This window comes from Cervus canadensis, chromosome 6, assembly GCF_019320065.1.
Source record: "Cervus canadensis isolate Bull #8, Minnesota chromosome 6, ASM1932006v1, whole genome shotgun sequence".
Lineage (NCBI taxonomy): Eukaryota > Metazoa > Chordata > Mammalia > Artiodactyla > Cervidae > Cervus > Cervus canadensis.
Window position 1 is genome coordinate 65,636,318 of NC_057391.1, and position 28,000 is coordinate 65,664,317.

Sequence of the window (28,000 nt, forward strand, 5' to 3'; positions counted from 1 at the left end):
AGTGATTTGCAAATTTTATGGATTAGTTGGAGCCAAATTTAAAACAGTCCTTGATTCCATGTAAATCTGTGATTTTTTTATCTTTCCTTTGATCCAGCTGTGGCATCTGCCTGGTTCCTTTGTTAATTAATCAGCTTTTAAAAGTCTTTGACACATGTTCATTTTATATCTGAGTAAGAATCATAATTAAATCTTCTTTAAAAATATACCTTTTAACAACTATCAATTACTGATGGTCCCTCAAAAAGTCTGTAAACCAAGTTCTTAAAGAAAGAGTGCTTTGATATAGTGAAATGGATTAAGGGAAGACTGAAGACTCTTTGGATCCCAAGGGTAGTCCTGCGTGGCTGCCACCCTAGTGATGAAAGCAAAGGTACAAAGTGAGGATGATAAGGATGATGACCAGGGAGAAGGAGGAAGAAAAGTTTGAAAGATTTCACTGAGAACAAACTTCCCCCGCATCATGACTTTTCCCATGGCTTTCCCCTACTTCCTTTTTATTAGCAGATTAAGTAAATAAGTTGTTTTTAGAGCTCTCTGTGGTTTCTGAGACTAGCAACAACTCTTCACCTTAGCTCTGTGTACATGACCTCCGTCATCAGTCTGCATCCCACATGGGAGGGTTCAGAAGCCCAAGGCTGTGGTCCTATGGGATGCGCAGTACTTAATCAAGCTTGTGATAAACAAACGTAGGCGGTGGTTCTCCTGGTGCCTGTGGTGGATTTCACATCTAATCTTCTGCCGTTGGAGGCCGCCGACATTACTTGGAGTATTTATCCCCAAGGATTCATCAAAGCCATCCTGTTCCAAACAGTTGCTGTCCTCTTTCAAAAGGAGCAGCTTGAAATTCAAATCCCATTATTTCAGAAAGATTTCAGCCCTGCAGGAAAACTTAGGGGTAGAAAGCGTAAATCAAAATTCTCTCAGCTATGAGCCCTCCTCTGTTTTATCAATAAATTCCTTCCCTGCGTCTTGATAATCTGGATGTTTGTAAAGTTTACTTTAAATATACTTCACATGAATTGAAACTAGGCATATCTTTGTTGGACACATATTTTTATTTTGTGCCATATTCTGTGAAAAAAAAGTCTTTCTGTCTGACAGAAAATCAGGAACGCTCTTAGCTAGAAAAGCAGAATCCTGTGGCTATTAATTCTCAAATGCTGAAATGAAATGAACTGACTGACTTCAGACTCACCTGATCACTAAGCTATGTTTTGAGGCTTTAGCATCCTCTTTTTATGACCTCAATAGAAAAGGGTAAATTACTGAGCTGCTCCATTTTCTGAAATGCAGAAGTTAAGCAAATTCTTTCTCTGATCCAAATTAAGGAAGACAAATAAAACTGGGGAAAATCCAAATATTCCAGATTCTTAACATAGCAGACCTATATATAACATTTGATTAAGTCATTCACCTTAAATTAGCATCGTATAACTTCAAATCAAGAGATAAGGACACTGTTTTCACTACTTTCTCAATTCTGTTTTAACATAATTAGAAGCTTTTTAAACATCATCTTTGTTTACTTTCCTCTGTATTTTTCAAAGAGGACAATTTATACTCAATTCCTCATTTCTGAAATTTTTTTCAGTTCTCTTGATATTCTTGTTTAATTCCCAGAAGAGCCTAAGAGATGTTTTCATATGTTAATAATTCCCAACTGAGCCTACGAGTGCATTCTGATTACAAAGAAATTAGTTCAAAGCCTTCTCTTCAGATATAATGTGCCTTATTAATGTTTTTATTAACTGTTGCTGATGAAGATATTATTTTCTGGCTTAGTTCCAAGAATCCTTTTTTAGCCCTCAAAAGCAAAAGTGACTGCTGAATTTTCACATAAGAAATTCATTTCTAATGAATGAAATGTGATTTTTTCCAATTCTCTAATTCAATACAGTTTAATTATGAAAATACAGATAAGGGAAAGCATTAAGCTTTTGGAAAGCATTAAGTCTATTATCTCACACAGATCATTAAAAAAAATAAAGATGAATAATGTGAAGCTGAAATATCTGGGTTTAGTTCCAGAAGTCTCTTCCTAAATCAATAAGTCCAAAAGGGATTTTTTTTCAATCTTTGATACAAGAACATATTATATTATCTAGGGCCTTTTATAGGGCATTAAAGACATAAAAAGAGAAAATTTTTGTTCAAACCTTAAAGCATTTAAAATACTATACTGTTTAGTCACCAAGTCATGTCCAACTCTTGGCAACCCCATGAACTGCAGCACGCCAGGCTTCCCTGTCCTTCACTATCTCCTGGAGTTAAAATTTCGTTCCAGCCAGTGAAGTCGCTCAGTCGTGTCCAACTCTTTGCGACCCCATGGACTGTAGCCTACCAGGGTCCTCCATCCATGGGATTTTCCAGGCAAGAGTACTGGAGTGGGTTGCCATTTCCTTCTCCAGGGGATCTTCCTGACCCAGGGATTGAACCCAGGTCTCCCACATTGCAGGCAGATGCTTTACCGTCTGAGACACCAGGGAAGTTCCAGCCAGAAGTGAGATACAAAAGGACAACTTAGCTCTCTGACTTGGGGAAGCAATGATCCAGTGGCAAAGACAATCAGGTTTAATAAATTTGTCACTCCCATGTAGGTGATGCTATGACTGTTTTTATTCTTTGGTGGAAGTTATCAAAGTCCTTATCACTATTGAGCCACCTAAGTAACTGTTTGGAAATTTTTTAAATGCTTGGTCACTCTGAGAATGCAATCATCTGATTCTCATCTGATTTAGATTGTAAGGTAATGAAGGTAGTTGGCCCAATATTTTCAAGTTCTGATCATTAAAGGTGATCATAGAATCACTCCAAGCTCATTCCAAAAAACCATTCTAAAATGTTACATTTCTGGGAATTCCCTGTCAGTCCAGTAGTTGAGACCCTGTGCTTCCAATGCAGGGGGCACAGCTTCGCTCCCCAACTAAGGAAGATTCCACATGCTGCATGGCGTGGCCAAAAAAAATTGCTAAATTGCTACCCACAAGAAAGAAACAGTAGTTACTCGACACAATGCAGGTGTTAGCTAATGCTGTGACGGTAATCATTTTGCAGTATCCAAGTGTATCAAATAATCATGCTATACAAAATGTTATGTCAGCCATACCTCAATACTGCTGGAAAAAATAAACTTTAGATTACGTTATCATACGTATAGAATGCTATCTACCTGAAGTCATGGTATAATTAGTTCCTTACTGAAGGGTTTGTAGATGTAAAAATTATTTTGAGGTAAGCATAGCGAGAACCAGAGAAAGTTAAGATCACATGAAGTTCTATCTGTCATGTGATGTTTAAACTGAATCTCAGTTATAAGCAATATGGAAAACCCTTAGTACCTGATCAGTTACCATTTTTTCCATACATCCAACTAACTGTTTAACCCACCCTTTCCCCTCCCCAAAACTGCTATCTAGGAGTTAAATAAGGGACTACTGTTTGATTGGCAAAGTGCGATACAGCATTCCCATCCCTCCTCCCAAATGTGCTGGATGGTTTCCGGTCCAGCATGGCTACCAGCTGGAAGAAAAGCCCCTTTCAATCAATCAATCTGAAGCAAAATGAGATAGTGGAGTGGAAATGAGCCTTGCCAAGAACAGCACCGGGGAGTTTCACAGGGAAGGACTGAGTGGGAGTTAGGGTTGCCAGCAAGGTTCAGTGAGGTGCAGACAAAATAAAGGGAGAAAGCTGTCGGAGGAAAGAATAATGGTAGAAAAATGTGGGGTCAGGAAACATACAATGCATGTTCTAGTGACAGAGATTATACCTCGATGAAAGCAGAGGTCCCAGATGAGGATGGAAGATAGACCCCAGACAGATCCTGGAGGTCCTTGAATATATCCATAATATACAAAAGAGACAAATACACTTTTAAGAAATACTTCCTATGCCTGAACTGTTGAATCCCTGAGTTACCTGATATAAATCTCTGATTCCTTATTTTCACATTCAGTCTCTCCTTCACTTATGTTACACTGTATTTTTACTTAACACCACCAGTCCTTTGAATTTCAAAAATAGCTCTGGCTTCCTGAGGCCAGCTGGAAAGGTTGGCAGTTCTTTTAGATCACACAGAACCTACTACTACAGTACTGGAGAGACCCAGCTGTGCAAAGATTAATATTTTAACAACCAAGACTGATTTCCCTTCCTCAACACAAGAACATCCCCAGGGAGGCTTTATGCAGAAGGGAGTTAGCGGCTTGCTCTGGACAGACAAAATCGTACACAGGGGTGGTTGTGGCTGCCACTGAGCTCTCCACTAACTCTAGTCTATGAATTCTCCTCATTAGCAGTTGAGACTTAGAGTTGATTTCTCATTCATTTTCCCCAAAGAAATAGTAGGAGAAGAATAAGGGAATTTGCAGTGTCCCACAGCTGACTCAGGCAAAGGGAACACTGTGTGTGTGTGTGTGTGTGTGTGTGTGTGTGTGTGTTTTAATGATCTGAGTTCTTCTACCACTCTTGGAATTATGAATTTCAAAGCCTCAATTCCAGTCTGCCTAAGATTCTTGGTGCAAAAGTCCTACATACGGCTGTGAAGAATCATTGTGTCAGACAAAAAAAAAAATTTAGCACAGCACACAGAGTCATCCCTGCCATCCATCCTTTCCACCTTCCAAAAGGCTTAATGTTTCCTACGTTGAAGAAACATGAAAGTCTGACTGTAGCCATTATACATAACTGCTCATCAGAACTGTCATGAACACCAAACAAATAAAGAAAAAAAACCAGAATATATTACATTCTTTTCAGGTCAGAGTCTGGTTTTCTTCAGGTTTGGCCAGGTCTCTTTTTGATTTCTGGTTCATGACGGGCGTCCACCAAACACACCTGTGAGCATGGCTAGAAGTGGGCAGCTAGAAGGAACTCTATTCATATTTATATCTTTAACCTATTTATAACCTACCTCACACTCAAAAGAAGATTTATGGCTTCTAACAAATACCTAAAATATAATAGGATAAAAATAAATAAGTGGAAAATTTAGGAAATAAATGCATTTAAAACCTAAAATCCTGAGTTTGTCAAATGTTTCACCTTGGGCACAGGGAAAGATTTTCTCCCTGCATGCATGCATGGGTGCTAAGTCACTTCAGTTGTGTCTGACTCTTTGGGACCCTATGAACTGTAGCCCGCCAGACTCCTCTGTCCATGGGATTCTCCAGGAAAGAATACTGGAGTGGGTTGCCATGCCCTTCTCCAGGGGATCTTCCCAACCCAGGGATCAAACCTGCATTGTCTGCATTGGCAGCAGGGTTCTTTACCACTAGCACCACCTGGGAAGCCCCTCTCTCCCCTATAGGTCCCCAACTACTCCTAATCTCCAAGTAACTCAATAACTCAAATGGAAAAACCTATGAGGAAATGATATCTTACACTTGGAAGGCATTCTGCTCTGCAGATCTAATATGCCTTAAGCACTCTTTCTTCTGAGTAAGGAGAGGCAGAGATCACAATCTCTAACTCAAACTTTAGCACCAGTGCGTCTTGCCTAATGCGGAAAAAGGAGGTCTACATCCAAGTTCTGCTCCTCCTGTCTAGGAAAAATAATTTAGTTCTTTCCAAAGAGTGAATGGTATTACTCTCAAAGCCAGAAAACTGGGTAACCATCCCAGGACAGGAAGGTGCCTATCCATGGAAACTCACATCTAGAGAGGCTCACTCATTTCAGATGCAGGAGTCAGGGTACAAAATGTCCACAGTTCAGATTTAGAAGTCTGTCACGTGACCATGGACTTTCTGGGAAAATTAAACCATGGATATCGACTTTAAGTTTTATCTCTACGTGAGATTAAACACAGGGGGGGAGAAAAAAGCTATTTTTTGGTTTGTTTTTTTTTAAGACACCGTAATCCAAGACCAAAAGATCATTACAAGCAAGGTAAATCTTCACTCCTGGGAATTCAATTCCTAGAACACTTCCTAAAATCCTCTCTCTCTCTTCACAAACAGAAGCTGCCTCACCTCAAGAGAACAACCAGCAGACCTAGCCAAGGACAGCTGTGATCCAGGGGGCAGGACCCAGGTATCAATAATTTGTGTCACTCTCCAGGTGATTCCACTGTGCAGCCAAGAGTGAGAACCACTGGTCCAGGGGCTTTAGTCAATCTGCCGCTCACATTGTGCTGGACTAAGGTTTCTTTCTTTCTCCTTCCACACATATATTTAACCATGTTAGCCCAGCAGCTTCCTGAGCAACCTCACAATCCATAGCTTAACATGCTATATGCCAAAATACACTGACATTTGTTGCTGTGAAGGATTGTTTGAAATCTCACACTTCCCACTGTCTTTTACGGAGAATCTTTTTCTTGCTGCCACAGCCCAAGTCGCACTATATTTAAGTTCGACCTTAGCTACCTGTTAAATGTAGAAGTTAAGTTAAGGACAAGAAGGATGAGGAGGAGAAGAAAGAGAAGAACTGACACCGTTTAGGAAGGGTCTGACTTTCTCACAGACAAATGTTTAGTTGCTTTAAGGCCCAACCCCCACGCCCTTTTTGCCAATCCAAAATATATTCTCTTTCACATTAAAATCATCCTAAATTACCAGGTAATGAAACTGATAATAATATATCAATGATAACATCTTAATGTGGTTAATCTTAATCTTAAAGGTGGTGCTAGTAGTAAAGAATCCGCCTGCCAGTGCAAGAGACTCGGGTTCTATCCCTGGGTCGGGAAGATCCCCTGGAGAAGGAAATGGCAACCCACTCCAGTATCCTTGCCTGGAAAATTCCATGGACAGAGGAACCTGGAGGGCTACAGTCAATGGGGTCACAAAGAGTTGGACAAGACTGAGCGACCGAGCACACACACCACATTCCAATGGAAGTAGCTTGGAGACTCATTATCCTATCCAGAAAGTAGATCTGCATTTTACTAAGGCCCTCTCAAGACATATAATATTATTTCAATCCAAAGGAAGACTCTTAATATTGAAGAGTAGGCACCATATTAAAACAAGAAGGATGATATAAATTTGGGCTTGCACAAGCACTCCTTAAGTTACACCTCACAAATAGCTGCCCACTCAAAGAAACTGCTGGTTTAAGTGATGATTCAGTCCCACCACGGTGGAATTGCTCAGCCACTGGCCTCACATCTATGTGACCACTCTCTGTCTCATTGCAATTTATCTCTACATGTCAGCCTCTCTTTCCCTAAACTATAGCACACACTTAGTAGGTGCTTTATAAATATCTGGTGAAAAACTAGAAACACGAATGCTCTTCATTTTTCTGCTTTCCACAAACATCCCTATACTATTAATTGAATATTTACCATGTTCTTTAAAGACCTCCAGAGAAAAATATTCTACTTCCTGAAATAGGAACCCATTCCAACATTAGATGGAGGCTTTTGAAAAAAAAAAAAAGTGAAGACAGCTATAATTCGGCACTTAACTAATTAATGGAGTCTGGAAGCCTTATCTATTCAGAATGTCAACCAAACCATAAAGTGGCCCAAAATGATCTCTTCCTGGAACAATACCATCCTCAGGCCCTCATCCAGAACTCACGAATACAAAACATATTTAGGGAACTTCGCTGGTGGTCCAGTGGTTAAGAATTCGTCTGCCAATGCAGAGGACACGGGTTTGATCCCTGGTCCTGACTGTTGCAGAGCAACCAAGCCCTGTGCACTGCAACTACTGAAGCCCACGTGCCTAGAGCCCTTGCTCCACAACAACAGAAACCATCGCAGTGAGAAGTCCAGGCACCGAAACAGAGAGCAGCCCATAGTTGCCGCAACTAGAGAAGGCCCAAGTGCAGCAATGAAGACCCAGAACAGTCAGAAATATTAAAAAAATATATAAAATGATATATAAAACAAGACGACACAAAAACTCAATGTGCAACTTTTTTAAAGAATTAGATAAATTAAAAAAATTTTTAACATATTTAAGATAAATATATTAATTTAATGAGATCGGTCATAGGAGTCTTAGAAGAAACATGGATAAGAATCAGCTACAAGAGAAGTAAACAGAAAAACACAGAAATCATAGATGATAGGTATGGTGACTGACATGCCGCCTCATGGTTCCACCAGTCATGTGATCACATTCCACTAGCCAATGACTGTCTAGAAACTAGCATGTGACCTAATTTCAGCCAATCAAAAGTAAGTATTCTACTGGGAGATTCTTGGAAATGCTTCCTCTCTCCTGAGAAAGAAACACAATAAAAAGACAGTCTTCTTCTTTGAAGAATGTCTTGTCTAGGTGTGACACCTGAAACTGCTTCAAGCCATTACAACTGTAAGGAGGCCAGCCTGGGGACAAAGTCAGCATCCCAAGGAAGACAGCGCAGTAAGATGGAAAAACATGAGTCACCAATGGCAGCTGAGCTACTCAAGTCAACTGACCCAGAAGCTCTATCTCTGGACTTCTTGTTTTCAGAGAAAATACATTTCTTTACTCTTTAAGTCAATTTAAGGTTTCTGCTACCTGTAGCGAAAGGCATCCTAGCAGATACAGAATGCACAGAGTAAAGAATCAACAGATATTAATTACATTGGAAATGTTTAAATGTCAAAATGAATATACTGACTCAACTTCGGCCATAGTGATTTTATAGTTTTAAAATAATCATGTGATGTATTATTACAAAAGGATAAGAAGTAGTGTGGGTCACAGTATCTGCTCTCTGTACAGGTTCTTACTAATAAATCTGAAAATGATCTTGTTAGATCAGAAAAGAAATTGATTCTGCATATGTAAATAAAAAACTTCCTCTACACTACAAACATTTTACCAATCAATGCACCTCAGCCATAACATGGAACTTTCACTCCTGATTCTTTATCCTGACAGCCTACAGTTCAGTCCACCATCACACCTCCCAACAGCAAGATCAAGAAATTGGGCTCTTTCCCTCTAAAGCTTTAGAGGCAATGTGTATGTGACAACAGAAAACAGAAGTGTAAAGAATTAAGCCATGAATCTACTGCTTTGCCTCAGAAAGTAATCTAAGTTTCCTCCTCTTGTTCCTTCACAGAAAATGAAATGATAATCTATTCCAAGAGTGTATATTATTTTTAGCCAATTTCAACTACCCACTTCAATCTGTTCATTTTTAAAGGTATTTATGGGTTTTAGCACTTGCTTCGGAATACCATTCATATTGTAAAATAGGATGTGATTATCTATAAATAAAACAACCCACTTAAAAGTAGAAATGAATAAGATGATCCATTAAAGTAAAATTGTTTTAAATTAGATTAAAATTTCAGAGGCCTCCATCTTTGCATTTTCAGTAATTCATTAAGAAAAAAACTATAGCTAAGTTTACAACACTCACACTCAGACTACAACTGCCATGCAGCTCTGCTTTCTAAAATGAAGCTGCTCATGAAATACTTATTGAAATCTGTATTAGTTTCCTATTTCTGCTGTAACAAATTACCACTAAGTTAGGGGCTCAAAACAATACAAACTTATTCTCTTATAGTTTTGCAGGTCAAAAGTCGAAATGGGTCTTGAGGGACTAAAATCAAGGTGCCAGCAGGATTGTGTTCCTTCTAGAAGCTCAAGAAGAGAATTCATCTCTTTGCCTTTTCCAGCTTGTGGAGGCTGCCAGAATTCCTTACTTCTGGCCACATCACTATGACCTCTGCCTCTGTCATCACATCTACTTTTCTGACTCTGACCTGCCTGCTTCCTGCTTATAAGGACACTTGTGAACACACTTGCGTGACCTTTGCAGAAAATCCAGGATAACCATTCCATCTCAAGATCCTTAACCTAATCATCAGCGAAGCTTTTTGCCATGTAAGACAACATAATCATAGGTTCCAAAGATTAGAACATAAACATATTTGAAAAAAGCGCAAGTGTTAGTCGCTCAGTAGTATCAGACTCTTTGTGACCCTGTGGACTGCAGCCTGCCAGGTTCCTCTGTCCATGAAATTCTCCAGGCAAGAATACTGGAGTGGGTAGTCTTTCCCTTCTCCAGGGGTCTTCCCAACCCAGGGATCAATCCTGGGTCTCCCGCTTTGTGGGCAGATTCTTTACTGTCTGAGCCAATCGGGGAGCCATTATTCTTGGTACCACAAAATCCCTCACAAACAGGGGAGAGGTCCCTCTTTATCATGTGATTTGAGAGCATTTAGGAAACTGTATCAATTAATACTGACCCAGAAGTTGTCAGTGGCTTTGAGTTACTAGTAAACTAGTAACTCATTACTCATTACTAGTAAACTAGTAACTCGTTACTCGTTACTAGTAAACTAGTAACTTCTTTCCTGTCCCTCCAAGAAAAAGATGGTGAGCTAATAAAATCCTAGACACAAGCACTACTAACCCAGCCCAGTCTTCCCACAGTAGAAAACTGGAAGGACTTTAAATTAGATTTCCTCCTTGTCTTGGTTCCCATGAAAATTAGAACACTAAAAACATGTTGGCAAATTGAATTTTTCAGGAAAAGAAGTGGCAGCAAAAGGTAAGAGACATCCAGGGAAATGGTAAATTTTATAAAAAGAAAAAATCTGATATAAAACAAAATGTCAGGACTTGGGGAAATCACTTTAAAAAAAAAGACTGATTAATTGATTGATTTAGTCTATTTATTTTTGGCTGTGGTGGGTCTTTGTTGCTGCACATGGGCTTTCTCAAGCAGCAGCAAGCCAGGGCATCTCTTTGTCGCATTGTGAGGGTTTCTCATTGCAGCGGCTTCTCTTGTTGAGAAGCACAGGCTCTAGCGACAAAGGCTTCAGTAGTTGCAGCTCGTGAGCTCAGTAGTTGTGACACACAGGCTTAGTTGCTCCGAGGCATGTGGGATCTTCCCAGACCAGAGATCAAGCCACTCCCTTGCAGGCAAGGCAAATTCTTAACCACTGAAGCACCAGAGAAGTCCAAACTCACTTTTTAAAGTGACAAATCACCTTAGTGATAACAAATCACTAAATTGGTATTACTAATTTAAGAAACTTTAGCCATGCATGGAGGCTGGAATCAGGAGGCAGGACAAGGGGACAGCTGGGCTATTCACCTTCCATCTCATGCCCTACACACCTTAAAATGTAGTTGCTATTAACCAAAAACTGGGGAAAACCCAAATGTTCAACAGGTGATGAGATAAACAAGATGTAGCATATCCATACAGTTGATTACTACACAGCTATAAAACCAGAACAAATTAGGGACTTCCCTGGTGGTCCAGTGATTGAGAATCCATCCTCCAATGCAGGTTTGATCCCTGGGTGGGATTCCACATGCCTCAGGGCAACTAAGCCTACGTGCATGCTGCAACTAGAGAAAAAGACTACACATCACAATGAAGAGCCCACATGCTGCAACTATGACATGATGCTGCCAAATAAATACAAATTTTTTTTAATTTTAAAAAGGGGGAACAAATTACTGATAGCAACAACAACATGGTTGAATCTCAAAATCATTATGCTATGTGAGAGAAGCTAGACACATAAGGGTATGTATTATATGATTCTATGTATATAAAATTTTAGAAAATGTAACCTAACCTGTAGTAATAAATGTAGATCAGCAGTTACCTGGGATTGAGGACTGAGAGAGGGATGGACCGCATAGGACATGAGGAATAACTGGGGGGACAAAGGGCAAGAGATAGAAATTCTGCATTTTCAATGAGATGGAGGCTATATGGATGTGTACAAGACTCGAATTGCATACTCTGAGTGCAGTTTACTGTATGTAGTTTATACCTCAATAAAGTTGATTTCTTAAAAATTGGGCTCCTTTTCAGCGGTAAATTTGTGCTGAGGAACATGGTAAGGCTAGAGCTCAAATGATCATGTTAGCCTTGAACTGTAGCCTCTACAAATCTTTCTAAGATTCACAGCTCCTCCAATTGCTTATCATTATCATAGATGGTATGCCAACTTCTTAAGTGGTGGAAATTGGCTTCCTAGACGACAATCCAGGAATAGAGGCCATATGATCTCCCTGTAGTACTTCTCCCTACAGAGAGGGTACAAAAACAACCCTCTCTCCAGGAATGGGGTACAGTCCCTGAATATTCACCCAATCCATATTTAAAAGACTGTTCAACTGTCCATGATCCTTTCATCTTATAGTCTACTACCTGAGGAGTCACTTGACGTGTAGATTTTTCTGTTTAACCTCTGTAATAAATTACATTGGTATTTTGCATTTCATTTCATTCATTTCAACCAGTTGTGGAACAGGTTTATTTCAGACCTGTTCAGGCCTGAAGAGACCAAATATTTATTCACACGTCCCCAGGTCAGTGTTTGTGTTTGTTTTGTAATATTTTGATAATATTTTTATATACTTATGAGGTTTTGGCAGTTTCCTTTGGTATATTTTTAAAGTAATTACTGCCCAATTACATGCCAAATTTGTTCAGAAAATAACTTAGTAAATATAGCATTGTATGCACATATACTAATACCGTCTGCCTGCCCACTGGAAACACATCCTTTATCACCTCCTCTCTTTACCATAAGCACATTCCACAGGATATCCCAGCTACATTTCAACTACAACCTTTATGCCAACCTAGAGGGTGATAAACCTGGAATAACTTCTCAGTCCCAGTCCTCTTCCCTGAATTCAAGACACAAAATCTAAGACCCTCCTGGACACCTCACAGGCTCCTCATATTCAACATGCCCAAAACTAGCTCATCATCTCCCTAAAATGCCAAGTTCACATTGCTCCCTCTATTCCCTCTCTTCATCAGAGGCATCACCCTCCACCTGTTCACCCAATCGAAAAACCCATAAATCATCCTCAACTCTCTATTTTTCCTCAATCCCCCAAATCAGTTAGTACCTATGACAAAAGCTCTCGGGTTGATTCTTTTTTATTCATCGCACTTCCTGTCTTACTTCATACCCTTTATGTCTCACATAGACATTTCACGGATCTCATAAGGGGCCTTTTTCTCTCTCCCCAACCTCATGCTCCTCCCCTCCTCCTCCACCGCACTATCACCAGAACAGTTTTCATAAAGGACAAGTGAAAACCTCTTGGCAGTCAAAGCACTTCGTGATTCATCCTTGCTTACCTTTCCAGCCTTGTCTGCTGTTATATCTCCTAGAACTTCTTTTTATCCACTTACACTTCTTTGCCAGCCCATCTGTATTATGCCACACTCTCTCATCTTTCCAATGCCTTTGTGTATGTTCTTTCTTTGGTCTCTTTTCCTTGCAAGCTATCTTCTATTTATATATCCTTCAGGTGACAGCTCTGAACTCTCCAAGCGACTCTAGATGGCCTCCTACACTTCTACTCTGCCCTCCTATAACCTACTTTTATCATAGAATTCACCCACCCTGCACTGATACCTTTGTGAATGGGCTCTGCTCTAATCAAGAAAAAGCACTGCCTGGTTTTTTTCTGTTTCCAACACCTTACAAAGGAACATAGTAGGGGTTCTGCTTTTTGGATAAATTAATTAACCACATCGAAAAGACAGCTCACAAAAAAAACTCTATAAGGGAAGAGAAGATGATGTTAAAGATCCTTATACATGTTCCCTTAGTTCTAGAGATTATGGAAAGGATTCCTCCTTAGACTGCAAATCTTTAAAGGTTTTAACAACTTTAGTTTGAGCTTTTAAAAAAGCAAGAGAGCTTCTCTTAAACTACTCAATCCTGTGATAAACAGACAGTGCGATTTTTCCCCACTCCATACTCATTATAATGCACTTACCCTTTCTCACTGCTAATCTGAAAGGGTTTTCATGGGAGGAGAGGAGGACAATCTTTAAGAAATCATACATAATTAGATTCTAAATTGAAAGTTTCAACCAAGGCACCAAGATACACTAGTATGATATTCCACAGCAAAATCTGAGATCAACATCCAAATTTTCAATGAAATACTCCAAACACTGGTTATATGACTGTTAAATCAAACCTCTGCTGCACTGAAGGTATCCTCGGACCTTTTAAAGACCAAGAGAGCTTCAGGGAGGAGATTTCTTTGGAGCAGAGGTCACTTCCCCTCAGGTCAAGAGAGTGAGGCCTCAATCACCCAGAGCTAAACAGCATCTCTCCAGAAAAAGTTAAGAAGAGACAGAGGACCATCCCTGCTGACCAGAAGAGAGTATCAAGGTTGGGGTCAGCCTGCCTCCAGGGAGTCTCTCACCAAAAATCCAGGCCATTCCCAAGAGAGAGTAAGCTTGGGGTTGTCTGGACACCAAGTGATAAAAAGAGATTGTATTTGATGATGAAATTCAACCACAAGAATAAGCAGAAACGTACTGGGATGGCTAAAAGCTCACCCAGAAGTGAAGGAAGAACTTCCCCAGGGAGGAAATACTAAAAGGAGGGGATGACCAAATACATTTGCTTTCTGACTCCAGTCCATTCATGCCTCTTTGGGCAGCTGACTGGTTACACACAATTCTGCCCCGATTGGAAGTCCTCCCAGAGCCAACAGCTGTCCTCCAGTTGGGAAGGAACATTGGAACTCCTTCCAAAAATTAAGATAACCGTGCTCTTTATGGGCAGATGGAGACTGGAACCTGGCTACCGAAGAGCATAAATATAAACATACTTGAGAAAGAAGTGAGAACTACTTCCCAAATGAAACATCCATAAAAAGAAAATCCATTTTGCTCCACAATCAATGCCAGTAAAACAAAGTTGTCGCCTAAGAAAAGTAAGATGAGAGGAGGGAGGAAGGAGAGAAACACCCATGACTCTTACCCAGGCCCTGATTCTGCTGTTCCCACTGGATGGCATCTGGCACCTGGAAGGTGACTCCCTCCAAAGAGACCACGTTTTCCTGCTCTAAGCCAGGTTCCTGAGACGTGATGCCAGGGAGCGTGAACCCAGGCAGCTCGGTGTCACCCAAGGTCTCGTCCAGGGAGTCGGCATCTTTATCTTCCTCATCTTCCTCCTCATCTTCTTCCTCTTCATCCTCTTCCTCTTCATCCTCTTCATCTTCATCATCTTCTCCCTCTAAGAAAGAAGAAAGCAAAGGTAACATGAAGAAATACAGGCAGTGCATACAGATGAATCTTTTGAAATGACTTAAGCACTACAAAATAGACATGACTGGCCTTTTAAAACATATTTTATTGTCAAAGTTGAGCAAGAAAAGCTTTGCAGGATAGCATGCCCACCCTATGCCTACATTTTAAACTTTCAAAACCACAGTTATGTCAGATAATTATCCTGCATCATGTTTATTGGGAGTTAAAGTTCAGGTAATAGGGATTTTGTTAATATCGTATTTATATTTAAAAGGGTAGCAAACATTATCTTCCTGTTTTCTGGAGATCATTACAGATCTGTCTGTTAGAAAGCTCACTGAGATACTAATAGAATTTAAAAGAAGTGTTCCAGTCTCTATCTCATAATACTAAACAAGAGAATTCATTATGTTGACATAGTTTTCTTTCTGCTCTTCTTCCACACCAGTGAGTAGAACTCACAACAATGTTAACTGAGAGGTACATAAATCCACTCATGCATCTATTCTCCTTACAGAGGAAGGACCCAAGAAACGGGGAAACGTCACATGAACGTTTTCAATCCAATTCTAAAGGGAATCGGGAAATGATACATTGATCAAGGACAGTCAGAAAAGAAACAGGTGAGAAAAAATCACTATCGTTACCATCATCTTAAGAGTTAAATACATAATGTGTCATCTGTGATGCTTCAAGAGGTGTAGGTTTAAGGAACATAAGATCCCAATTTCATTTTATTTCATTAATGTTAATTTTCCAGGAATACGCTGAGCCTCCATCCACATTATAAAGGCACTCCTGAAGCCCCCAATAAGGGCCCACAAAATCCATCGACGGCCTTTTCCTTGGTCTCCTTCTTGGCTCTGAACACAGTGGTGACCATAACATGGAACTCTCTTTGACAGCTGAAGAGAAGACAGAGGATTAAAGCCACCTAAGAATTCAGAGACTCTCCTTCTTCCAGACAATTTTCTCCTTTTCAGCTATCATTTACAGATTTTCTTAACTTAAAAGTTATTACTTCTAATCTTTTTCATTCTTATATATCCTTTAACTTCATAGGATTTAATACCTGCCCCTATTCCAAAAATTAAACAAATATTTATCAAGCACCTAGTTCCAGGCACTAGGAATACCACAATAATGTCTCTGCCTTCGTGGAGCTGACACATCACTCAGGAGACATACAGCAAACAAAGAGATATATAAATAGATATGCAATATACTGCACTCTGATTAAAACCGGCAAGAAGACAGAAAATGCCAGGTGCTACTATTTTAGATGGCAAGATCAAGGAAAGTTTGTCTAATAAGGTAAAGTTTGAACAAAGATCATACCAAAATAATGAATTCTTTTGTTTAATTTAGATCATTAAAGATTCCCAGCAGAGGAGGACAGGGGGAATAGCAAAGGCAAAGCCTTGAGGCATATGTCTGCTTACTGTGTTCAAAGAATGGCAAAGAAGATTGGGCTGAGAGGCAGTGAGTGACAGAAAGAATACATGAAGCAAGGAATCAGGGATAAGCAGAGGCCACATCTAAAGCATGTTTGTAAAGAATGGCTGGCTGCAGGGTGGAGAGCAGGTTCTATTAGAGCAAGAGACAAAGCAAGGAGACACATAGGAGGCTATTGCAAAACCCAGGGAATAGATGATGATGCTTCGGATGAGGGTGCAGTCCTGGAAAAAAAGAGAGGTGATCAGACCTCAGATGTAATTTGAAGGTAGAGCCCTGTTGGTAATTACAATATGGGATGTGAGAGGAAGATCTCACTTTACTAAAAATGAGAACTAAAGAGCCAAATCAAGAATTTTATATGAAATATATTAATTGGGTGATGCTTGTGCCTATGACAGCCAAATGGAAATGCTGGAAGTCTAAGGAAGGTCAAAGCTAGAAATCAAAACCTAGGAGTCATCAACTTATAAATTATATTTAAAGGCCTTGACACAGACTGAGATCATCAAGAGAATGAGAATGGATGAAAGGGAAGTGGGCCAGCCCAAGCCCTGGACAATCAAACATTCAGAGGTTAGCCAGCAGGGGGAGATCCAGCAAAGGAGACAGAGAGGTGACCGCAGGAGAAAACCAAGACAAGAGAAGAAAACATTTCTGAGTAAGAAACTACGACTGTCCCTCTGGTTTAGACATGTGGGAAGTCATTCATGGCTTTGACAAAATTTGTATTCCCGGAATGGTAGGGACAAAAGTCAGACAGAAGTGCTTTCAAAGTAAATTGGGGAAAAGGAAGCAGATATAGGTAAAGAAAACACAAGAAATTTGGAAAAGAGATCAGGGACATTAGGGGATAACTGGAGGGAGACATGGGGTCAAGGGTAGGTTCTGAAAGCAGAAACTGTTAGAATTTGCTTGTAATTGATAAATAAGATCTGGTAGAAAGGAGGGAATTGATGATGCAGGAAGGAAGAGCAGCAGGAGAAATGTCCTTTGAGATGAGGTATGATAGAGAGATGATACACATGGACTCTGGAGCCACTTAAACTTATGGCTGAGCGGATTCAGACAAATTACTGAATTCTGGCGTGCCTCAGCTCCCTCATGGTAAAACTGGTATGAGTCCGACCACACAGGGCGGTTGTAAGGATTACATTAGTTAACATATCAGGTACTTAGAACTAAGCGTGGCACACAGTGTCCACCACATAAGATTGGCTTCTCTGCTATTCCGGAGAGGGGAGGGAATGCAGTGCATGGCCAGCTTGGACACATCCACCTCTGCAGGGGCACGGGTGCAGGCGGGTGGCTAGATTTGGTGGGGGGAGCATGTGAAAGCTGTCATATTTCTTTCCTTGGTCCAATACAAAACTGGTGGGTGTGGTCAGATTGCCAGGCAACCCTATGAGTCCACGTGAGTCCATCTGTAATGTTATAAATTTAAAGCAAAGCATACTAAGATGATCGTGTGTTTTTCTTCAGCCACATTACTGAATCGGTGGGTGGAGGAGTAGAGTAGGCAGAGACATTTAACCAGGGCCAAGTTTTGCTAGGACAGCTCAGCTAAGGAAGGAGCAGTAGCTTGTGTGTGAAGAGAGTGAGTATAAAGATGAACCAGAAAAGGATACAGACTCCCAACAATATGATGTGTAATTTCTGGGGATCTAACCTAAAGCATGGTGACTATGATTAACACTGTATTATATACTTGAAAGTTATTAAGACAATAGATCTTAAACAGTATCACCAAACCAAAAAATGGTAATTACTTGAGGGGATGGAAGTGCAAACTAACCTTACTGCAGTAATAATTTTACAATATATATACATATATGTGTGTGTGTGTATCAAATCATCACCTTATACATCTTAAACTTACATATGTTATATGTCATTAATATCTCAATAAAGCTGGAGGGGAAAAAAGATGGGCCAGGGACTCCAGTTAAAGAGAAGCTGAGAAGGAAGGTGGATAGGAAAAAGTAACAGAGTCACTGGATTATGGAGAAAACTATCAGGAATCATTAAGGCTTTTTGACAATTTTACTGACCATCCTCCTGTAGACAGAAATTGGTGATTTCTGTCTAAAAAGAAAATTTCTTTATCTTTAAACTTTGTAAAATCACTTTTAGTTACTTTTCCTCTCCACAAACCTAGAGGGTTGTTCTTGATAGGAAACTCATAACAACATGATTCTGACCCCCTGAGAACGCAAAGGCGAAGCCAGAGCTCTGAGCCCTCGATTTCCAGCTTTTATCACTGAACCATTGTCCTCTGACCACCACCAACCACCAAGGATAACTTATACTTGGTCCTCAATGTGTTGTTAGCTCCTCCTCTTTAAAATACACAGCTAAAACAGATACCGCATATATGTGGAACCTAGAAAAATGGTACAGATGGTATTATTTGCAAAGCAGAAACAGAGACACAAACAGAGAGGACACGATACCAAGTAGAAAGGGGTGGGTGGACTGAACTGGGGGACAGAGACTGACACATACATCCACTATGGAAGGGTAGAGTGTTAGTCACACAGTCATCTCCAACTCTTTGTGACCCCATGCAATGTGGCCCACTAGGTTCCTCTGTCTATGGGATTTCTCAGGCAAGAATACTGGAGAGGGTTGCCATTCCCTTCTCCAGGGGATCTTCCCGACCCAGGGATCGAACCCAGGTCTCCAGCATTGCTGGCAGGTTCTTTACCGTCTAAGCCACCATGGAAGACAGCATATATACACCACAATGTATAAAAGGGATAACTAAAGAAAACCTACTATATAGCACAGAGAACTCTCCCAGTGCTCTGCATTGACCTAAATGGAAAGGAAATCCAAAAAAGATGGGATAAAGGTATACACATGGCTGATTCACTTTGCTGTACAGAAGGAACTGACAGAGCAGTGCAAAGTAACTATACTTTAATTTAAAAATAGTCAGCTAACCAAGGCTGGTTAGCTCTTTTTTATTTTATCATTATTATTATTATTTTTAAATTGGAGTATAGTTCCTCCACACTGCTATGTCAGTTCCTGCTATATAACCAAGTGACTCAGCCATACACATACATGCACGCGTACTAAGTCGCTTCAGTCGTGTCTGACTCTCTGCAACCCTATGGACTGTAGCCCGTTAAGACCCTCTGTCTGTAGAAAATTCTCCAGGCAAGAAAACAGGAGTGGGTTGCCATGCCCATCTCCAGGGGATCTTCCCAATCCAGGGATCAAATCTACATCTCTTATGTCTCCTCCACTGTCAAGCAAGTTCTTGACCACTTGAGCCACCTGGGAAGCCCATGTTGTTGTTTTTCAGTTGCTCAATCATGTCCAGCTCTTTGTGAGCCCATGGAAGGCTTTACACGAGGCTTCCCTGTCCTTCACTATCACCCAGACTTTGCTCAAACTCATGTCCATTGAGTTGGTGATGCCATACAACCATCTCATCCTCTGTCTTCTCTTCTTTTCTTGTCCTCAGTCTTTCCCAGCATCAGGGTCTTTTCCAATGAGTCGGCTCTTTGCATCAGGTGGCCAAACTATTGGATCTTCAGCTTCAGCATCAGTCCTTCCAATGAATGTTCAGGGTTGATTTCCTCTAGGATCAATTGGTTTAATCTCCATGCTTCCAAGGGACTTTCAAAAGTCTTCTCCAGCACCACAATTCAAAAGCATCAGCCTTCAGCCCTCAGCCTTCTTTATGGTCCAACTATCGCATATGTACATGACTACTGGAAAAACCATAGCTTTGACTATAAGGACTTTTATCTGCAAAGTGATGTCTCTGCTTTTAAATATACTGTCTAGGTTTGTCGTAGCTTTTCTTCCAAGGAGCAAGCGTCTTTTCATTTCATGGCTGCAGTCAGTGCACTGATCTTAGAGCCCAAGAAACTGAAGTCTGTCACTGTTTCCCCATCTATTTGCAATGAAGTGATGGGACTGGATGTCATTATCTTTGTTTTTTGAATGTTGAGTTTTAAGCCAACTATTTCACTCTCCTCTTTCACTTTCATCAAGAGGCTCTCTAGTTCCTCTTTGCTCTCTGCCATTAGAGTGGTGTCATCTGCATATCTGAGGTTACCAATATTTCTCCTGGCAATCCTGATTCCAGCTTGTGCTTCATACAGCCCACGATGTACTCTGCATATAACTTAAATAAGCAGGGTGACAATATATAACACTGATGAATTCCTTTCCCAATTCTGAACCAGTCCATTGTTCCATATCCAGTTCTAACTGCTGCTTCTTGACCTGCATACAAGTTTCTCAGGAGGTAGACAAAATGGTCTGGTATTACCATCTCTTTGAGAATTTTCCACAGTTTGTTGTGATCCACACAGTCAAAAGCTTTAGCATAGCCAATGAAATAGAAGTAGATTTTTTCTGGAGTTCTCTTGCTTTTTCTATGATCCAATGGATGTTGGCAATTTGATCTCTGGTTCCTCTGCCTTTTCTAAATCCAGTTTGTATATCTGGAAGTTCTTGGTTCACAGACTGTAGAAGCCTAGCTTGAGGGATTTTGAGCATTACCTTGCTAGCATGTAAAATGAGCACAATTGTATTTGAACATTCTTTGGCACTGCCCGTCTTTGAGGCTGCAATGAAAACCGACATTTACCAGTCAACTGCTGAGTTTGCTGGCATATTGAGTGCACCACTTTAACAGCATCATCGTTTAGCATTTGAAATAGCTCAGCTGGAATTCCATCACCTCTACTAGCTTTGTTCATAGTAATGTTTCCTAAGGCCCACTTGACTTCAGGCTCCAGGATTTCTGGTTCTAGGTGAGTGACCACACCATCATGGCTATCTGGGTCATTTAGTTCAGTTCAGTTCAGTTGCTCAGTTGTGTCTGATTCTTTGTGACCCCATGGACTGCACACACCAGGCCTCCCTGTCCATCACCAACTCCTGGAGTTTACTCAGACTCACGTCCATTGCGTCTCCAACCATCTCATCCTCTGTCATCCCCTTCTCCTCCTGCCTTCAATCTTTCCCAGCATACGGGTCTTTTCCAATGAGTCAGTTCTTCGCATCAGGTGGCCAAAGTATTGGCATTTCAGCTTCAGCATCAGTCTTTCCAATGAATATACAGGACTAATTTCCTTTAGGATGGACTGGTTGGATCTCCTTACCATCCAAGGGACTCTCAAGAGTCTTCTCCAACACCACAGTTCAAAAGCATCAATTCTTTGGCACTCAGCTTTCTTTATAGTCCAACTCTCACATCCATACATGACTACTGGAAAAACCATAGCTTTGACTAGATGGACCTTTGTTGGCAAAGTAATGTCTCTGTTTTTTAATATGCTGTCCAGGTTGGTCATAAACTTTCTTCCAAGGAGCAAGCATCTTTTAATTTCATGGCGGTAGTCACCATCTGCAGTTATTTTGGAGTCCAAAAAAATAAAGTCTGTCACTGTTTCCACTGCTTCCCCACCTATTTACCATGAAGTGATGGGACCAGATGCCATGATCTTAGTTTTCTGAATTTTGAGTTTTAAGCCAACTTTTTCACTCTCCTCTTTCACTTTCCTCAAGAGGCTCTTTAGTTCTTCTTCACTTTCTGCCGTAAGGGTGGTGTCATCTGCATAGGGATGCAGGTTAGGGAAAGGGAAAACCATCTAGGTATGATCGTTCAGGTATGACCTAAATCAAATCTCTTATGATTATACAGTAGAAGTGACAAATAGATTCAAGGGATTAGATCTGATAGACAGAGTGCATTAAAAACTATGCACGGAGGTTCATGACATTGGACAGGAGGCAGGGATCAAGACCATCCCCGAGAAAAAGAAATGCAAAAAGGCAAAACAGTTGTCTGAGGAGGCCTCACAAATACCTGTGAAAAGAAGAGAAGTGAAAGGCAATGGAGAAAAGGAAAGACATACCCATTTGAATGCAGAGTTCCAAAGAATAGGAAGGAGAGATAAGAAAGCCTTCCTCAGTGATCAATGCAATGAAATAGATGAAAACAACAGAATGGGAAAGACTAGAGATCTCTTCAAGAAAATTAGCGATACCACGGGAACATTTCCTGCAAAGATGGGCTCAATAAAGGACAGAAGTGGTATGGACCTAACAGAAGCAGAAGATATTAAGAAGAGATGGTAAGAATACAGAGAAGAACTGTACAAAAAAGATCTTCACAACCCAGATAATCACAATGGTGTGATCACTCACACTCACCTAGAGCCAGACATCCTGGAATGTGAAGTCAAGTGGGTCTTAGGAAGCATCACTACGAACAAAGCTAGTGGAGGTGATGGAATTCCAGTCGAGCTATTTCAAATCCTGAAAGATGATGCTGTGAAAGTGCTGCACTCAATATGCCAGCAAATTTGGAAAACTCAGCAGTGGCCACAGGACTAGAAAAGGTCAGTTTTCATTCCAATCCCAAAGAAAGGCAATGCCAAAGAATGCTCAAACTACCACACAATTGCACTCATCTCACACGCTAGCAAAGTAGTGCTCAAAATTCTCCAAGCCAGGCTTCGACAGTACATGAACCATGAACTTCCAGGTGTTCAAGCTGGATTTAGAAAAAGCAGAGGAACCAGAGATCAAACTGCCAACATCCACTCTCTCTTAGAAAAAGCAACAGAATTCCAGAAAAACATCTATTTCTGCTTTATTGACTATGCCAAAGCCTTTGACCATGTGGATCACAACAAACTGTGGGAAATTCTTAAAGAGACAGGAATACCAGACCACATGACCTCCCTCCTGAGAAATCTGTATGCAGGTCAGGAAGCAACAGTTAGAACTAGACATGGAACAACAGACTGGTTCCAAATAGGAAAAGGAGTACATCAAGGCTGTATACTGTCACCATGTTTATTTAATTTATATGCAGAGTACATCATGAGAAATGCTGGGCTGGATGAAGCACAAGCTGGAATCAAGATTGCCAGGAGAAATATCAATAACCTCAGATCTGGGTTATTAAGCCCATACATATACATATATCTCCTCTTTTTTGGATTTCCTTCCCATTTAGGTATAGAGTTAGGTATAGAGTTCTCTGCTACACAGTAGGTTTTCATTCGTTATCTAAAAAAAAGCTAACTATATGATCCAAGGGGCTTCCCTGGTGGCTCAGACAATAAAGAATCTTCCTGCAAAAAAAAAAAAAAAGAATCTTCCTGCAATGTGACAGACCAGAGTTCAATCCCTGGGTTGCGAAGATCCCTCAGAGAAGGGAATGGCTACGCGCTTGAGTATTCTTGCCTGGAGAATTCATGGACAGAGGAGCCTGGTGGACTCCAGTCCACAGGGTCACAAAGAATCGGACACGACTGAGTGACTAACACTTTCACTTTCACACAAAAGAAACCCCACTTCTGGGTATATATCCAAAGGAAATGAAACCTTCAACCCAAAGAGATCTCTGCACTTCCAAGTTCCCAGCAGCATTATCCACAATAGCTACAGTATGGAAACAACCTAAGTGTCAGTCAATGGATGAATGGATAAAGATGTAGTATATGTTTATAAATATTTATATATATGGAATATTATTCATACTATGCAATTTATATTATACCTGCACGTATGTGTGTGTGTATATATATAATGGAATATTATTTAAGCCTTCAAAAAAAAAAGAAATCCTGTTACTTGCAACATGGATAAACCTGGAGGACATTATGCTAAGTGAAATAAGTCAGAGAAAGACAAATACTACATGGTATCACTTATATGTGGAATTAAAAGTCTAATTCATAGAAACAAAGAATAGAAAAGTAATTGCCAGGGTCTATGAATGGAGGTAAAATAGGAGGAATTGGTAAAAGGATACAAACTTTCACTTATAAGATGGATAAAGTTTGAGGACCCAATGTATAACATGGTCACTATAGCTGATAACACCATAACGTACAACTGAAATCTGCTATGAGAACAGAACTTAAAATGTTCTCACCAAAAATTAAAACAGTAAATATATGAGATGATGAATGTGTTAATTAATCTGATGGTGGAAATTCTTTCACAATGTATGTGTATATCAAATCACCATGATGTACACATTAAATATCCTACAGTTTGTCAATTATACGTCAATAAAGCTGTGGGAGGAGGAACACAGAGCTATCAAAATAATGAAAGGGACCTCAAAAGTCATCTTCCTCCATCCTTTTGTATCCTGAGAAGAGAGCTGCATCTATGCAAATCTAGGCCACAGCTGCTGCCTTCACAACGCAATTTAGAGGACCTTGCTTAGGTCAAGGTATCTCGATCTCTCCCATACCCACCCACCCTGGTAAAGTCTTCCTTCTCCTCCCTCACCTGAAATGCCTGACATAAGACATCTAACTCCAAGTCAGAAGATAAAACCGAGGAGCACTTTCTTCAGAAACACTAGATTGAATAGTACACAATTTTTACACCATCAGAAAAGGAAGGGCCCTGATTGATGTGTGGGATGAAAGAGAAAAGTCTTCTTCTTTTACCACCAACCCTGTCCTTCAACACAAAGAAGTTTATAAGGTTTCACTTTTAATACCTGAGTATATCCGAGGATATAGCGACAGAAGGAAGTGTCAGAGACTGCATAGAGAAAAGAAGAGGAATATAAGCCTTACAGGAGTGACAGTTCTCCTTCAGTTCAGTTCAGTTGCTCAGTTGTGTCTGACTCTTTGCGATCCCTGGACTGCAGCACACCAGGCCTCCCTGTCCATCACCAACTCCCAGAGTTTACTCAAACTCATGTCCATTGAGTCGGTGATGCCACCCAGCCATCTCATCCTCTGTCATCCCCTTCTCCTCCTGCCCCCAACCCCTCCCAGCATTAGGGTCTTCTCAAATGAGTCAGTTTTTTGCATCAGGTAGCCTAAGTATTGGAGTTTCAGCTTCAACATCAGTCCATCCAATGAATATTCAGGACTGATTTCCTTTAGGATGGACTGGATCTCCACTGGAGAAGGGAATGGCAAACCACTTCAGTATTCTTGCCTTGAGAACCCCGTGAACCATATGAACAGTATGAGTTCTCCTTCAGTCTAGCCTTATTCTCTTGTTATCAATTTCTGCCAGGGAATTTTCTTATTTTCAGAAGGTTACAATCATTCTGTAGCTGTTAAACATCTTTAGTAGTATATAATCTGTACCCTACCACAATTTCCAGTGGAACATTGACTACTATTACAGATCAGTAACAAAAAGGTATGATCACCTTTCTAATATTAGCAAACTAAGGTATTTTATAGCACCTTGACCAAAAAAGGTGGGAAACTGTTGAATAAAGGAAGGATAATCTTGTCCTCTGTTGTATCACCAATGACTAACCCAGTGCCTGGCAAAAGTCACTACTCAATATTTGTTGAATGAATGGATGGATGGGTGAATGCATAGTCAGTGAACTAGATCTATGTTTTTAACAACTGGCTGGATCTAAGGAAACACAGAATAGCATTTAATAAGCAATGGGTAACACGTTCCTCCGAGTAATCCTGCAATAAGCACAAAGGCAACACATCAAATGGACAGATACAAAATAACCCAGAGTTGTATGCATTCAGCTTTCGCTCATAAAAACTGAAGAAAAACTCATCTGTATTTAGCCAGTCTTTCAACAGATACACCCAAGAGAAATAATGATGTCATGAGCACTTCTGAAAACAAAGGACAACAAAACGAAATAAGCATTCAGCAAACTGGGCCAGAAACAATAACAAAACCCCTGATTTAAAGAACTAAAACTAAATGAAGAACTCATTCAAATAACACTAACAGGTTATATGTTAATGGCTATAGGGTAATGCTTTCTGGATTCTGTAATTTTGTTAAAATAAACCCCAAATTTTATTTTCATTTATCTGAATCCCAAAGAAGCATGTGGATCAACATAAAACACACACGCACAATCATTCTATCTAAAGGTAGCACCAAAAACAAAAAAAAAGAAAAAGAACCTGTAGGAAGAAGCATTGCTCAGGGCTTCCCTAGTGTCTCACTGGTAAAGAATCCGCCTGCCAGTATAGGAGATGCAGGTTCGATCCCTCATCTAGGAAGATCCCACATGCCATGGAGCAGCTAAACCTGTGAGCCACACTACTGAGCCTGTGCTCTAGAGTCCAGGAGCCGCAAGTACTGAAGTCTGCGAGCCCTAGAGCCCATGCTCTACAACAAGAGAAGCCACTGCAGTGAGAAGCCTGTGCAGGGATTATCCTCCAAATGTACATCCTTGACTAAGCAGAGCAAGTTTTATAAATTCCGTATTACTTACAATCTACTTTACTGGTGATATACTGCCTTGGGGTGTTCAAATATCACAGCAGAGCCTCAAACGAGTTTGTGAAACCCCAAATTTTTGACTCTCTAGGTCAGGCCTCTTTTCTGTATTTATTGCAAACATTTCTACCTCTGGTTACCAAAACTAAAAGTTTTCATTCCTTTCAGGGCCAGGGCCATGATTCCCCCAACAAAATCAATAGAAGATATGGAGAAAGTTTCTCCTGTGGTCCTGGCCTGAGTAATCTGATTCTACTGCAAGGTCCAGTTGCCATTTAATAAGCAGTTCCCACCAAAGATGCTCCAGTTCTCTCATTCCATTTGTATCACAGTTTAGACAATTTTAGAGCTCCAGAAGATAGACATAGCTAGCATTTCCAGAGTATTACTGATGAGTCCAAGGGGAACCCTTGGTTGAGAATTTGTCATCCCAATAATAGGAGTAGGAAGAACCCCATCAGTAACACTTGTTCCCCAACATGACCTGGCTATCCTTGACTTACAGTAAGAATAGGCAACTGCCTGAACTTTCTCTTTGGAATTGTTGTTGTTTATTTTTCAATTGCTAAGTCACATCCAACTCTTTGCAACCCCATGGACTGCAACACACCAGGCTTCCCTGTTCTTCATTATCTCCCAGAGTCTGCTCAAATTCATGTTCATTGAGTCGGTGATGCTATCTAACCATCTCGTCCTCTGCCATCTTTTTCTCCTTTTGCCTTCAATCTTTCCCAGAATCAGGGTCTTTTCCAATGAGTTGGCTCCTCGCATCTGGCAGTCAAAGTTGGGAAGATTCCCTGGAGAAAGGGAATGGCTACCCACTCCAGTATTCTTGCCTGGAGAATTTCATGGGCAGAGAAGCCTGGTGGGTTACAGTCCACAGGGTTGCAAAGAGTCAGAAACAACTGAGCGACTAACACTCTTTGGAACAGCAGTGATTAATTTGAATCCTTGTCTTTTGCCTATTTATTCATTAGGTTTAAGAGTCAAACCTCTTTTTCTCTTTACAAAGTTTAAACTCAAAACTAAGCCACATAAATTAGGGCATGTGAAGATGAAGGATACAATGAAAAGAAACAGGGTGAATTCTCTGGGTGGAAACTAAGCATATATGAATCTTTCTCTCATTTCCCCTATAAAAGGAAAGGCTCTGACAGATCCCAGTGCCAGACTTTTAAAAGAAGAAATGTTTGTTGGCAGGTGTTTTCCTGGGAGCCCCTATACAATATATTCAAAAGCCACTGTATATGTTTCCACACATAAAGAGCAACTAAAGCACTAGGGATGGTACTGCTTTAATTTTCCATTTTATTTTTATTTTCCAATTTATTTATTTTGTCTTACAACATTCCTTTATTATATAGATGCAAAATCTGTTTT

General features: G+C 40.4%; 1 protein-coding gene across 4 annotated transcripts in view; it reads right to left on the bottom strand.

Moving 5' to 3' along the window:
* Positions 1-28,000, bottom strand: part of ARMH4 (armadillo like helical domain containing 4) — a 132,418-nt gene that overhangs the window by 67,435 nt on the left and 36,983 nt on the right. For all 4 annotated transcript variants that reach the window (XM_043472188.1, XM_043472187.1, XM_043472186.1 and 1 more), the window contains exon 5: positions 14,670-14,924. In XM_043472188.1, the coding sequence (XP_043328123.1) occupies positions 14,670-14,924 (255 nt within the window). The remainder of the gene's footprint in view (positions 1-14,669; positions 14,925-28,000) is intronic.